Source organism: Anneissia japonica, unplaced genomic scaffold (assembly GCF_011630105.1).
Source record: "Anneissia japonica isolate Jap-2015-1 unplaced genomic scaffold, ASM1163010v1 scaffold287539_len122650_cov154, whole genome shotgun sequence".
NCBI classification, from domain to species: domain Eukaryota; kingdom Metazoa; phylum Echinodermata; class Crinoidea; order Comatulida; family Comatulidae; genus Anneissia; species Anneissia japonica.
The window spans coordinates 74,411-90,804 of record NW_022722456.1 but is presented as its reverse complement, the minus strand read 5'-3'; the positions used below and the strand labels follow the sequence as shown (position 1 = coordinate 90,804).

The 16,394-nt window shown below is 35.6% G+C and overlaps 1 protein-coding gene across 1 annotated transcript in view; it reads right to left on the bottom strand.

Annotated features, from left to right (window-relative positions):
* Positions 1-7,964: 7,964 nt before the first annotated feature.
* Positions 7,965-16,394, bottom strand: part of LOC117111893 (transcription initiation factor TFIID subunit 7-like) — a 10,825-nt gene continuing 2,395 nt past the window's right edge. The window contains exons 2-12 of the mRNA XM_033254919.1: positions 16,332-16,394; positions 14,899-14,951; positions 14,019-14,099; positions 13,148-13,259; positions 12,899-12,957; positions 11,984-12,056; positions 11,457-11,516; positions 10,846-10,968; positions 10,668-10,780; positions 10,271-10,330; positions 7,965-9,257 (exon numbers count right to left, since the gene is read on the bottom strand). The exon at positions 16,332-16,394 is cut by the window's right edge and continues 16 nt beyond it. Coding sequence (XP_033110810.1) covers positions 9,222-9,257; positions 10,271-10,330; positions 10,668-10,780; positions 10,846-10,968; positions 11,457-11,516; positions 11,984-12,056; positions 12,899-12,957; positions 13,148-13,259; positions 14,019-14,099; positions 14,899-14,951; positions 16,332-16,394 — 833 coding nt within the window. The 3' untranslated portion in view covers positions 7,965-9,221. The remainder of the gene's footprint in view (positions 9,258-10,270; positions 10,331-10,667; positions 10,781-10,845; positions 10,969-11,456; positions 11,517-11,983; positions 12,057-12,898; positions 12,958-13,147; positions 13,260-14,018; positions 14,100-14,898; positions 14,952-16,331) is intronic.

The window sequence follows — 16,394 nt, the reverse complement described above, 5'->3', positions numbered from 1 at the left end:
ACCACCCCCTCCCAAACCCCCCCCCCCCCCGCCATTGAAAATGACCGAAGAAATCACGAGCAACACATACCACATTATATTACAGCATAGTGAAAATCAGAGCCCCAAGCCTTTTGGGGACCAAGGTTTCACTGCTGATTTGGTATTACTAGGATATAAATACAGAATTAAGCGGGGATGGGGGTACCTCGATAAATAGGCAGAACATGTTTTTAGCGAATATTTTTTAAATGGCTGCCAAAATTTAGATGACTACTTTTAATCAATGAGAAGGGGTAAACCGCGCACTGTGCTGTACATTACTCTTTTATAATTTAAGTTTCTGAAATTTCCGTGAATTGTAATTATAATTTGTAATTGTAATTGTTATTATTTTTATTCTTTTTTTTTCACTTGCTTGGTATTCATTTTCATATATTACTTTTAAAATATCCTTTACGTGTGCGAATGACTGGTTGTGTGTCCTGAGTTAGGCATTACTGCACGTGTGTTTGTTTAAAAAATAAAACTGTGTTGCGCTAAAATGGCATACAAACGATATTGGTTGGTGAATTATTGTTCCGTCTTACTGTGTTAAGATATTGAACTTTGATTTAAATTATCCGATAAAAGCTGATGTTTGAACATGCAGTCTAGTATTTTGTTATGGATCAAAATAAAATGCATATTTCCAAGCACATACAGAAAACTGTTTATAATATCAAATTCAGAGCTAATTTATTTGGGTGTTTTTAATGCGATTATAATAATATGTAGGCCTATGTGGAGACGGTTTGGCACAGTGGAAATGGTTTAAATCCACCGCCAACCGCGTGGTTTAGGGTTTCAATCCTTCGGTTTGCATTTTGCTTGTCTTTGCGTAAAGGCACTTCTATGTCTAAGTTGCTAGAGTCTACCCAGCTGTATCAAATGGTTCCATCAAATTGCTGGGAGGTGAGTAACCTGAGGTGGGCCACCGTCCCACCCAGGGGGAGCGTCACATTCTCATCTGCTTCGCCACTTCAAACTGGAGATAAGCTACAGTCTATAGGAGCCCCATGGCTCGTTTTACTTATATGTACAGTACATACCTCGAGCAATGGAGATTTTATAATGACCTAACTTGATGCAGCAACAGAGACAATACTGTAATAACTTATTTACCATGAACAGATGCGCCAAAATATACATAATCATCACAGCATTAACATGACTTCTTTTCATTAGTTTCGTCTTTGTCTGTAGCTCAAAACACGCACTATTATCAATCATTCATACTTGTACTAAATATATCATTTAACCATTCATGCTTTTCATTTATATTTTTCACCATTGGATTGTATAAATATTGACGTCCGTACAAGTAATAGTAGTTAAACATTGCTTAACAGTAGAAATGATATATTTAAAAATGATATTTTACACTAGCCGATGTATTACCATACGGCCTGCTAGTATGTTGCAAAAATACTCTAAAAGAATTGGCACGTATTCGTCTCGAACCAGGGCCATAGCTCAGCTAAGGGTTGTACGCATGTATATTGGGTGGCCTGGGCCATGTCATAGTAATTTTTTTAATCAAAAAAGTGTAAATCGATCAGTTGAATTGATTAATAAGTAGGCCTATCAGTTAATAAGTATCTAATCAAAATTGTTGATTTTCCCTGGCGTTTGTCCTACCACCCTGACCGGGACTGTTGTAGGGCCGAGTAGAACCCCTGTAGAAACGTACAGTACCTTATTCTAATATTGACCCTCCACCCAAAGTGGATGCCCCTGATTCTTATTACTCTATTGAGTACTTATCACCTGGTAGATCTGTCAATATGATGGGAATACATGTCATGTCCCTCCTGCCATTAATAAACCAACATTTTACTAAATAATAATATTAAAACATATACTAGCAGTCTGTTATTTGAAAATCTAACGTATTCACCTAGCTTAATTCGAAAGACATTTAGAGGTTTACTAAATAATGCATAGCATATTGTACCCTGTGTCCGTGTGTATTTATAACACATGTTAATTTATTTAGGCTACATCTTTTTATAGGCTATGTTTCACAATATCCGTCAACTCGTATAAGTATAATAGACGCACATTTATTGTTATTCATATTGCATTATATACGGTAATATAATTTTGTTCCTGTTTCTTGCATTTTCATTATTTATGGAGGAATATGCATACTGTATCCTATGTATACATAACACATGTTGTATTTAATTAGCATGCTGCCATTATTTTATAGCAAAATATTGGGTTTTTATAGCTTTTAAGTCAGGCTCCGGAGGAAAAAAAACTGTTGATATGTAGTAGAACTGATTTTTCTAAGACAGAAAAAAGTTGTTTGACGAAAAACTGGGGAACGGTGAATGAGATACAGATTTTTTAATATTTAAAAACTGGGGGAATAAGGTGTGAAAATGGGCAGTTACGAGAGGCGGCTAGAAAATCAGGGTCGGGCGGTGACGCTAAACAAGTATTTTTTGGGGGGCCTTATGAAATTGATAAGAAATTTTGAACAATTTATTTTTAAAAAAATTTTTGCAATACACTGCGTTTCATATTATTTTAAAAACTAATTGTGGTTTGGTCATTATTTTTCTAGATATAGCATTCTTAACCTGTGTGATGACTGCACTCTCGGCACTGCCGAATTGGGGTACACTGCAACACAGTGTATTAAAATAGAGGGGTATCTCAATTATGTATCACACTAGTATTCCTAATGTTACTGTGCTGCAGTGGCTCCAAATTGGGTCACTGAAGCAAAGTGTATCAAATCAAAGCAGTTTAACAAATGGCCGCTCATATTGGGACTTCAAATGTAGCCTATCCCTTAGTTGTATATCTAGGGGTGCGCATCCCCTCATCCAAACAAAACACCCCTAGTCGGTCCCCCATTTTGTCAATATCCGAAAAAATTACGCTCAAGAAGTTAAAAATCACCTCTTATCACCTTACCTTGCGACCTAGCGCCCCTACACATAATTATGGAGCCCCACTCCATATTCAAGACCTCCACAGCCACCCTTCCATTTCAATTGCCATCCCTACACCCACCCCATTCAAGCCTCAGGATACGCCACTGGTATCCATATTCTATGTTACAGCAGCGGTATGTGGTTACAGTAATCTAGTGGCTACAAATTTGTTCCTCTGGAGTACACAGTGTTTTTTAAATCAAGGCAATTCAACGAAAGGATGTTTATCTCTGGACAACGGTATCCCTCAGTAACGTATCTAGGGGTACGATTTCCCCATCCACTAAAAAAACACCCCCTCCCCGCCCCCCCCCCCCCCCCGCCATTGAAAATGCCCGAAGAAATCACGAGCAACACATACCACATTATATTACAGCATAGTGAAAAATAAGGCCCCGAGCCTTTTGGGGACCAAGGTTTCACTGCTGATTTGGTATTACTAGGATATAAATACAGAATTAAGCGGGGATGAGGGTACCTCGACTTTTGAAATGGCTGCCAAAACTCAGATGACTACTTTTAATCAATGAGAAGGGGTAAACCGCGCACTGTGCTGTACATTATCTTTTAAAATTTAAGTTTCTGAAATTTCCGTGAATTGTAATTATAATTTGTAATTGTAATTGTTATTATTTTTATTCTTTTTTTTTCACTTGCTTGGTATTCATTTCCATATACCAGTATTACTTTTAAAATATCCTTTACGTGTGCGAATGCCTGACTGTGTGTCCTGAGTTAGGCATTACTGCACGTGTGTTTGTTTAAAAAATAAAACTGTGTTGCGCTAAAATGACATACAAACGATATTGGTTGGTGAATTATTGTTCCGTCTTACTGTGTTAAGATATTGAACTTTGATTTAAATTATCCGATAAAAGCTGATGTTTGAACATGCAGTCCAGTATTTTGTTATGGATCAAAATAAAATGCATATTTCCAAGCACATACAGAAAACTGTTTATAACATCAAGTTCAGAGCTAATTTATTTGGGTGTTTTTACTGTGATTATAATAATATGTAGGCCTATGTGGAGACGGTTTGGCACAGTGGAAATGGTTTGATTCCACCGCCAACCGCGTGGTTTAGGGTTTCAATCCTTCGGTTTGCATTTTGCTTGTCTTTGCGTAAAGGCACTTCTATGTCTACCCAGCTGTATCAAATGGTTCCATCAAATTGCTGGGAGGAGAGTAACCTGAGGTGGGCCACCGTCCCACCCAGGGGGAGCATCACATTCTCATCTGCTTCGCTACTTCAAACTGGAGATAAGCTACAGCCTATAGGAGCCCCATGGCTCGTTTTACTTATATGTACAGTACATACCTCGAGCAATGGAGATTTTATAATGAACAAACTTGATGCAGCAACAGAGACAATACTGTAATAACTTATTTACCATGAACAGGTGCGCCAAAATATACATAATCATCACTGCATTAACATGACTTCTTTTCATTAGTTTTGTCTTTGTCTGTAGCTCAAAACACGCACTATATATTCTATTATATCAATCATTCATACTTGTACTAAATATATCATTTAACCAATCATGCTTTTCATTTATATTTTTCACCATTGGATTGTATAATATTAACGTCCGTACAAGTAATAGTAGTTAAACATTGCTTAACAGTAGAAATGATATATTTAAAAATGATGTTTTACACTAGCCGATGTATTACCATACGGCCTGTTAGTATGTTGCAAAAATACTCTAAAAGAATTGACACGTATTCGTCTCGAACCAGGGCCATAGCTCACCTACGTGTTGTACGCATGTATATTGGGCGGCCTGGGCCATGTCATGGTAATTTTTTTAATCAAAAAAGTGTAAATCGATCAGTTGAATTGATTAATAAGTAGGCCTATCAGTTAATAAGTATCTAATCAAAATTGTTGATTTTCCCTGGCGTTTGTCCATACCACCCTGATCGGGACTGTTGTAGGGCCGAGTAGAACCCCTGTATAAACGTACAGTACCTTATTCTAATATTGACCCTCCACCCAAAGTGGATGCCCCTGATTCTTATTACTCTATTGAGTACTTATCACCTGGTAGATCTGTCCATATGATGGGAATACTGTACATGTCATGTCCCTCCTGCCATTAATAAACCAACATTTTACTAAATAATAATACTAAAACATATACTAGCAGTCTGTTATTTGATAATCTAACGTATTCACCTAGCTTAATTCAAAAGACATTTAGAGGTTTACTAAATAATGCATAGCATATTGTACCATGTGTCCGTGTGTATTCATAACACATGTAAATTTATTTAGGCTACATCTTTTTATAGGCTATGTATTTCACAATATCCGTCAACTCGTATAAGTATAATAGACGCACATTCATTGTTATTCATATTGCATTGTATAAGGTAATATAATTTTGTTCCTGTTTCTTGCATTTTCATTATTCATGGAGGAATATGCATACTGTATCCTATGTATACATAACACATGTTTTATTTAATTAGCATGCTGCCATTATTTTATAGCAAAATATTGGGTTTTTATAGCTTTTAAGTCAGGCTCCGGAGGGAAAAAAAAAATTGATATGTAGTAGAACTGATTTTTCTAAGACAAAAAAAAGTTGTTTGACGAAAAACTGGGGAACGGTGAATGAGATACAGATTTTTTAATATTTAAAAACTGGGGGAATAAGGTGTAAAAATGGGCAGTTACAAGAGGCGGCTAGAAAATCAGCGTCGGGCGGTGACGCTAAACAAGTTTTTTTTTTTTTTTTTTGGGCCTTATGGAATTGATAAGAAATTTTGAACAATTTATTTTTATATAATTTTTGCAATACACTGTGTTTCATATTATTTTAAAAAACAAATTGTGATTTGGTCATTATTTTTCCAGATACTATAGCATTCTTAACCCGTGTGATGACTGCGCTCTCGCGAAAAAGGGTCCATCGGAACCTAGTTTCACCACTGGAAAGAGGCAGGTTCGAGGGAAGTCTAAGCCGGCCCCCTCCAAATTTGAATGTGCAGGTTATGTTTGATTGCGTCAGAGAAAGTAGAATTTGGCTTACCAAACGATACTGAGTTGTAAGTTATTGGTCCAGCCAAAACAGGACCGCTTCCGACACCCTTGAATAATAAGAATTACCACCTAAGTGTTCTATTACACACCCACACGCATGGTCACAGATCCTAGGGGGGAACACGCTCCCCCACATATTTTTTTTTGGGGGGGGGGGACCACGTTTTGACCGCAAGTAAAGATGATGCCTATGAAAGTTGTTGAAATGAACTGCATTAATGACCCAGGTTTTAACGAAAAAGCGCTGTACAGCATGAAAACAGTACTGTACATCTCATATTATAGCAAGATACTGGTATCACTAACGTCTGAATCACATGAAATACACGATTCGAATGAGCGTGTTTATATTAAGATTTCCAGCACAAGAAGTAGGTAAAGTAAAGTAAATACAAAAAAAGACAATTAGGTTATTTTCTCTGGTGTACGTCACACATATTAACTGGATGTTTATGGTTTGCCGAAAATGACTGATAAAAGATTTGTTAGCACTTTATTTGGACTACAATGGTATTGTGTGATTATGACGGATTTTACTACACAAGAGTCATTTCCGGCCATCTAGAGGTACTATTTCCTAAAACATTCGCACCTCAGCCCCCTGGTGGAGCTGAGATAGATGTGACTTGTGCCTTTGAGCAGGTAAAGTAAATACATCAAAGACAATGTTTTTAACTTTTATTTTCTATGCTGGGGTGGATTCAGGGGTGCATACGGTATTAAGAAAAATAACTGTTGTATTGTATTGTTGATATATTATTTTTATCATTACGAACATACAGTAGTATCGGTAGAGTGCAATTCCCGGCCATTCGAATCTTCGAACCTTTTAATTTCGCGTCTTACGGTACATTGCTGTGTTTTTGTATACATTATTTGTTTTTAATATTTTCTTTATGAACGCGCCGTCAAATCATACTCGTGACGTGTGCCGCCGATGGAAAGGCGTTGTTTTTCAAATAAAGTATTATCATTAATAATAAAGGAGTATCGTATCGTATCATTATGGCCGGCTAATCGGACATTATGACGTCATCATACTGCCATCACCAGAACACTCCATATTTGACTGTACTACACTAAATGTTATTAAAGATGGTATAGTCAAATATTAGGAACAGTCTTCATGGTTTAAATGTGTATTGGAATAATTATAAAAATTGATCATAGATTAAACCAAAACACAAACTGATGCTTGATAATATGTATTTGTATATATTCAATTCAATTTTATTAGCTACGAATGCCATCAACAAGGGCAATTACCCGCAACAACAATAATTATTTACAATGGTTATATATAAAATAAATACAAAACAATATAAATACAATTATTGAATAAAAAAATTTTTTTTAACTAATGGACCAATTAAATTGTATTTAAAATTAAATCAAATTATGGCTTGCTTAATATCAGAAGTTGTGGCGGAGAATGGGTCGATGTTTAGAGTATAACTTACAGATAGCGATTAAGGAGTTTTTGTTTTTGCATTGAATCGGGAGATGGGATGATTGATGACTTTTATTCAAAAACTAAGTTGAACAGAATTAAATTTACTGTACAGTTTCTGTTTAAGTCCTGTGTATAGAAAATATAATATTGTGGACAAATTTTCTATTGCAATTGTAAGGACTATTTAATTCAACCGTGGACAATTAGACCTCTGATGCTATTCAAAAAATTACCTTTCCAAACAAATTAAACTGTTCAGTTATTAAATATTTTTATTATTAGTATTTATGTTAGTAGTTATTAAGTTGTGGTGTTAGTTATTTAAGTCATTTTATAACACACCTAATTTTTTTTTTTTGTCATTTAATATTTTGTAATCTTAAGTGCTCTTGATAATTGATTATTATTATCTTTTTTATATTTATTCTACTTTATATTTTGGTTCTTTTTTTATTTTATTTTATTCTTTATTTTACCTTATTTTTTAAAATATATGCTGATGGGTAAACAACATATATTCTTAAAGTAAGATCACATCACATACTTCTCAAGTTTAGTAAAATGAGTAACCAAGTCTTCGAATACCTGTGGTAAATACAACTTTTCCTAATACTTTGTCTTGAGTGCAAAATATGGGTTGCTTAAATTAATGGTACGGATAAAAACAGCTGTGAAATTTCAAGCAAACCAGACAAGATCCAAATTTACAGGTCTTTTTTCTTTGTTTTAATTTTATAATTTATCATTAATCTGACAAGTCTGAGCTGTTTTGGGACAATGAAACCATTGTCTAAAAGTAATTTTAGACAATGTTTAGACCTGTGTATTTATGGGTCTAGGCCTAATGATAAATTTACATAGATTTTTGGTCTATTTCTGTACGTCTGTAAATAGGTAAAATGCTGGATGTAGTGGTTATATTTTTTCTGCTATATCTTTATGTATTTAAAGTTGTCTTTCATCTTATACAGTATTAAGTGACAAGGGCCTATTTTAGGTGTGTTACAAGTTAACAATGAATGTCTTGTGTTTGTGCACTGGGCGAGTAAAGACAATGGACTGCTCCATTTGGCTAGGAACTGCCTCCCGAGTGGGGCAGTCCATCTTTCCCTCATGGGGATTTTCTTCCACTTGTACTCATAAACATTCACTATTTATTTATTTTTTGAATAATTGTATATTTATATTGTATTTTGTGAGGTATTATTTGTACCTTGGATGGATGCACCACTAGATGGTGTTTGCCACTCAACCAAGTGTTTTTGAATAAAGTTGAAAGTTGAAGACCATGTTCAAATTGAGGCCTCGGAGATGCCTCCATTGAATAAATGGTCATGGCGTTCATTTTTCCCGTAAATAAGAGTCCCTAAATGATTGTAAACAAATCTAATGGAAAGCAACATCATTCTACAGCATTAATGTTCTACTCCATTAAAATGACATTTTTTCTAAACTGGTTGGGATCATTAAGTCTTCATGATCATGCAGTAACACATTTTGATGGTAATTATGTAGTTTTTCATTTACAGTGGAATTAACAGGTTTATATTTGAGTATATATATGCATCCACTTAACACAAATGATGAATGAAATGATGAATGAAAAAAATGCATTGTGCATGTGACCATGTCAACACTTGGTATTAGAGCAGCTCTATGCTTAAATGAATGATCTTCAAATTGGTTTTTCTCTGCCCTGTAACACCTCATCAGATTATTTAGCCAACAGTCCAGCTCATCAATTTCAGCTTGGACCAATAAGCACTTTCAAAGTTTCCATCTGGAAAAAAAAAAGATTTATTATACAAATATTTACTGGGTTTTAATCTGGTCAAAATTCAAAATAGAGCCAGAGGTGATCTGGAGGCTGTGCTATATCCCGAGACAAATTCGAGGGACATAGGACATCAACAAGGGCTATATTTTGAACTACGACCCGATTAAAACCAAGTAAATATTTGTTTTATATACCACTACATAGATTGTAGGCATTAGAAGGCACAACTGGAACTATTGCCCAGATTTTAACCAATCAAATTCCTGGAATTTATGTAGTCGGTACATAATTAAATTTAAATAAGATCTATACACTACAGTGCACATTTTATTAAGGTACTACTAGAAGTACTCTTTTCTCATTGGATACAGAAGCAATTCACGCACAATGTACACCCTCCTCCGCTATTTGGGATTCATTAGTAAATATGCAAGCAATCAACAACTCTACCATTTTCTTCTAGATCATTCACCTCCACCAAGTACCCATTTATACTCCGGGGTGAAGTCAGGTAAGAGCAGAAAAAGTGGCTTTGACCACGGACACATTAAATAAGACCAGTATTGGTCTCAAACTGACAAAATTTTGATTGAAATCCCAATGACTAAGACTGTGTCTATGAAACAATAGTTGTAATTTTGTGGAAGCATGCTGTAATGAAGGTAAAAAAGGTAGTGTATAAATATACACAGCCTGAACTGGTTGGGAAGAGGTGCAATAGTCCTCCTCCCTTAGGTGTAGACATTCTTATTTTCCTAAATGATGGCTAAACATTCTAATCAAATTCTCAGATCACCACAAGTCAAAACAGTATACAAGTTCACTACAGAACATTTTTTTCCAATATTTAATTAGCAATCGGAGAAGACATGGAGGAGAGGAGCACAGAACAGAGAAGAATGGCAAGTCGATGAAGAGGCTCTCCACCTGCAGTGGAACGAAATGGCTAGATGATGAATTAGCAATTAAAATTTAAAAAATTAATGTACACTTATAGCAATTCACAAAAAGTTTACCTCTTCTTCTCGTTTCTTCATCTCCACCAAGACTTCATCCAATTTTGATTGGAATCGTTGCTGAAAATAAAAAAGTATTTACTTTAAGCAATCGTTTGTATGAGTAGGTTTTACTCGCCTCCTCCTACTCATCACGTTATGCTACCAGACAAAGGGGAGGGAGGCAATTGCCCAGCCAGCACAGTCCACCTAATTTTCTTTTTATTAAAGAAAAAAAAAAATTGGCAAAAAGGATAATTAAATCCAAATTTAAGTCTGAGAGTGTCATTTCCGTCTATCTACATCCAGCTTTCTACATAACCACGAAATTTTGTAACTCAGCCCCAACCATGATATATAATGTGGATAAAAATTACTATTTTAAGTTATGACTCATATGAGTTGACATGCTACATACCTTCAGCATAACATTATCCACATTAGCAATAGCCTCTTCCTGCATTCTCTTCTTCTGGTTTAGTTCAGTCATTTCCTGTTCTAACTCTGCATACCTTTTAACAAATTCATCTGTAAAACACAAAAATTAAATAATAATCATACAGTGGGGCTGCAATTTTATTACTTATTTCGATTTTGAACTTTGAACTCCTCCATGCCTTGCTGGGAATCCCCGACCTCCATGATGTTGACGTCTTCTTCCTCTTCCTCATTCTCTGAGCTACTAACCTCTTCAAAGATCTGTTTCCAGTCGTTGCCATCTGAAAAGAAAGTATCTTGTTAAGTCCTGGTCACACTATCAAGCTTTATATGACAATTTTTGCCATTAAAAATGCAAAATGATGTTAAAATGCAAGATGATGGTAAAATGCAAGATGATGGTAAAATAGAAGATGTTATATCACAAGTGGGTCCAGGAATTTGAAATACAGTGGGCCCAGGAGAAGACTTTCGAAAATAGAGGGTCAATACAACTTCAGGCCCACCATGGTTGGGGCTGAGGGAAGAAAATGTACTATTATGCTACCTCTAGATGGCCATAAATGGCATTCTCTGATTTTATATTTGAATATAATTTTCTTTTTTCTCCATCTTTTTTTTTATAACCTTACAAAATATAGGGGGAGTGGATGGGCTGGCTATAACCCCTCCCTTGAATCCACAACTGATAACAAACATAATTAACAATAATATGCAAACTCCATATTGTGTAAGGTCCCTAATAATATGTAATTAAAAACCAACATACCTATTTGTAATTCACTTTTTGTGTCTTCTTTGCCATCTTTATCAGGCAACACTTCCCATCCTTATAAAAATGATAAGGATTGTAACCATGTATGGGGACCTAGTTAGCTAGCCAAAAAATAACACTATGAAAAAAAATAAATATATATATACTGTACATAGAACTGAACAAAAGAAAAATTTTATGATGATAGTATCTGAGAAATTTTTTTAATTATTATTTTTTGTTGTTAATATGTCAGTTAAGACATGACAAAACCAGCACCAGTGACTGCAAAATAGAAAACCACTTTAACACGATGGGTCGTTAACTGGAATCGACTTACTACTGTATTACCAAAGTTACGAATAAAAGTATTACGGCTTTTGTGTCTAAAGTATACAATACTGCCATATTCTTATGTTAATTACTCATTTAGTGACGCTGGTTTTTAGGATAGCCAGCCTCAAGTGTTCAATAACTGCTGCTGAGAAATTCAAACAATAGATAAGATTACTCAAAATAGTGTAAAACAGATGAAAGGATACGGACTCTGATAGCGGTACTGTCCATTCTCAATAGTCTTTTAACTTCTTTCTCAATATCTGGTGATTCAATGTACTACAAGAAAGTAAAAGAATATTGAAATTTATTGAAGGCATCAATTTAACAATTTTATTCTTGTATCCAGTTGACTGAACTAATACCAGTGACATATCTAGGGGTGTGCTAGGGAACACACGCCACAAAATAGCTTGCGAAATCCCATGTCGTCCGCCTCCACTAAAACTGTCCAAAGCAAAAAATCACACTCAAGCAGTTTAAAAACACCTCATTTTGCAGCCTAGAGCCCCTCAATTAACCATTGGGGCTCCTACTCTACTTTCGTGCCACCAACCCTTCAGGTCCATGATTTCAAGACTCCTATACACCACTAAATACTGTAATACCAGGTTCAGTTTACCATGAAAAGAAAGTAAAAACACTGATACCCATTTTCTATTGAGATACCATCGTCTTCACACAAACTAATACCTTGTTACATGTCGCAGGCAGTAAATATATGCAAGAACGCCACAAAGTGAAAGTGAATATAATAATAAATAATAATAGATTTATATAGCGCAGATAAACGAGATCTCTATCCGCTCGGGACTAGATGTTGCACTTTTCAATAACTTTCTCTCCAGAGGGTCACTTCATGTCCACCGCAGCCAGTAAACTGGCGCACTTTCATCTGTCCACGACGGGCAAAGTGAACCAGTACACCGGGGCAACCTTCTAATCATTTTGAAAGATTTACTGGGTTCTTTAAAGCGCATGAGCATTTGTGTACACTGGGCATACAGTTTATAGTCCTTATATAAAAAATATAAAAATAATATGTAATATAAAAAATTCTTTTCTGCAGTTTTATTGGAACGGCAAAAAATAATAGTCAGAGTTACAGTATAAGATTGTACCTTTTTCTTGGCTGTTTTCCTAAACCTCCGTTTTCTGACATTCTTTAGTGGTGGTGTTACTAAAAAAAAAAAATTTTAAAGATCGATTAAGCCTTTTCCTGAAGACGAATAAAGCGCTCAACCTGAAATATCAATACATTCTTATTGTTATTTGATATAAAGAAAACTTTATAGAATACTTTGAACCAAAATGTTATATATTTTAATATGGTAATGTTTATTAATCATTTGTTTCGTTTTCAAACGTACATCCGTGGTTCCATAGAAACTTTTTGTCGACTTTGCCGGTGTTCTTGTGCGGAGAAGGTTTTTCCTCTCGACCACTTCCACTGTCTTCTCCTTCATTTGAACAAACAAGCATCTACAATCCAAAGACACAAGAAGACGTTACATGCCTATAAATAGTCATGATGTGCCTATATATGGTCATGATGTGATATTTCATGACCATATTTACTCATGCCACATGAAAAAATGGCTGTGAATAGCTGTGCCAACAGGAACCCATCCAACAATTCCTCCCATTTGGGAAGATTTGAGCAAACCACAAAGGACTCTTGGTCTTCTATTATGCAACGATGTATGAAATTAGGTAAAATGTTCATTGCCACCACACTTAGTACAATTGCAAATAAATGGAAATACTGTGTATAATAATAATAATAACAATAATAATAACAATAATAATAATAATAATAATAGTGTAGTTTTATATAGCGCACATATCCACCTAATGTAAGATGCTCAGGGCGCTTGAAATGTGGACTAGGAACTCGATCAATGACTTTCTTCGGCCCTAAGGGTCCCTTCGTGTCTGTGCTACCCGGTAACCCGGTACCAGCAACTCTCATCCTCCACCACAGGGGCTGTCTGTTCCAGTACACCGGGGTATCCCCCTGCTCGTCTCGAAAGATGTACTGGGTTCTTTATAGTGCACACGAGCCATTGTATATACTGGGCCTACGGTTTATAGTCTTTATCCGAGAAGACTTGTTCTACCACCAGAACAATAGGCGAGAACGTCGTTCAAACCAGTGCCGATATTATGACTATAGCTTGCGGCGCCCTTGCTAACCTGCTCGGCCATTCGACTCCCCACATGTATGAAACACCAGCTTACCTGACAGATATCTGCAGTTTTGAAGAATGTTTTCTTATCAACTGTTTTATAGGATTCTAATATTGTAGGTATGTCCACCAACTGAAAAACACAAACAAAAACAATCAGTAACTTTGTTTCTATTGCAATGACATTTAGTAGTCCTTTATTATTATGATAATGGTAAAGAATGAATGATTACAATGATTACAATGATGATGACGATGATGATGTGTTTTGAAGTCTTTGATCCAATTTACAAAGGCTTGCAGCTGCCTACTGTAGAGACTCTGGAGGGGCACAGAAGGACCAGCAGGCAAAGCTCCTGTACACGCCTTAATTAATTGATTTCCTATGTTCCATTTTAAATACTGTACATCTATAAGATTGAGGTCATTAGGTTTGAAGTTTAAAACAAAACAAACAGCATAAAACCCTGTTCAGACTATCAAAGTTTAATTGAAAAAAAAAACCCAGAAAACATTGAAAAAAAACCAAAAAAACATGTAACATGCCTAAATATGGTCATGATGACATCACATCATGACCATATACTGTATAGGCACATCATGGCTATATATGGGCACACAGCAGTTTTTTATGTCAAAGACAATTTGATAGTCTGGATACAGCTATAGTAAAATAATATACAGTACAGTACTCTATTAATAACTTCCTGATGATTACTGTAATTATATAGCGCCCTCTGTTGAATTATGTCCAACAGAGTGTGCTACTCAGATAGTACATCATCATACCCCATTATAAGTTTAACATGTAACTGGTATGGGAAATTCTAAAAAAAGGCGTTTCCTTCAAAACCTTAGATTTCCCTTGGTTATACGGGCCTGCTGAATAATTACCACTGTAAATGCGAATGAAATAATCAACTTAATTCTACCTTTGCTGCGAATGCTTCTTTGTCAAAGCGTACTGTTCCATGTCTGCCATCTCCTGTTGGTGAAAATTTATAGTCATGGACCAATGGTAAATATCATCAAGTCCTGAAAGTTACTACAGGTACAGTACACGCCTGAATAAGCGCCGTGGTGCTTATAACATTTTTGGAGGCTTCAGTGTGTTCCTTATTAGAGAGCGGCGCTTGTAAAAAATATTGGCGCTGCGCATTGCGTACCTGTTCTTTTGTTACTACCTATCTCACGTATCCCCGTAGTTTAGTAGGCCTATCATAGGTCCTACGTCATCATAAATAAACGTCTACAAAGAAATACCTGTGTCTTTATTGTGTAATTTATTTTAACACTTTATAGATTGTATTTAAAAACTCTGTTTCTCAAAGTGTTCCAGTACGCACAGGGTATTATATATGACTGTACTCTTGATTAAGTGCTGCAGTGCTTAGCTAAAAAAATCAGGTTTGGTGCGACACTTATTCAAGCATTTACGGTATTGTTTATTGCACTATTTCTAGGAGCACACACTGCATCTACCATACCAGACACAATTCCTTGGAGAATGCAAGTTAACAAGGCACAAGCAACAGATAATTTTCAATGACAATCAGCACGCCGGCAGCGTCACTCCATCTAACGATCACAGAAGGCTGAGAAAGACCTGCCAGCAGTCATACAACAGTCGTAAGGACGCAGTACAGTATAAGCCCGGCTTTAAATTTTAGGGTGTGTTAAGTGCTGCCTTGCATGGACAAATAATCACCAGTCAGACTCAATGTCGGATCTGACTAAGAGTTTATTTGTGTCCGACAGTTGATCAAAAGAGGTTCTGCACAGTAAAGGAAGATGATGATGGAGTGGATGCTGGCTGTCAAAGAGTTTCTGGCTTTGACACTGGAATAATTTAAATTCATTTCTCATATGCTGCATTTGTTGAGATCCAGCACCTTGTTCATTTTATAGGAGGGGGCTATATAAATCATATCAATTAATAATCTAGTCAGCCATCAACAATTAGAACGGAACAAATATTACAAAGATTTACTTACACTATGTATAGTAATTCACAAACATACATTTATATAGCAGGGCTTGTTATTAGAAAATGATACACCTAGTTTTGTTTAGATGAGTCATTAATTGGGGCAGGTAAAAAATTTAAGCTAATTGTTAATTATTCTACACACATGATTACTACTAAAGTCATAAAAGTAGTGTTAAAGTTCAAAGAAACACAGAATACCGCCTAGCAGACAGAACTGCCACATTATTTGGGATTTTTACTAGATTTAAGCCAAGTGATTTTCAAAACCCAGGTGCTCTATATGTATGTGTGAATTATACTGAATAAAAAAAGAAGGGAAAAAAAAGTGCTCTATTTTTCACACAGCTGAAGGGTAGTTTGATTTAGTCAACGTACCGTAGAATTCTATGGATATTTTATCCTTGACACTTGTGTTTCCCACATGAACCAGATGTCTAA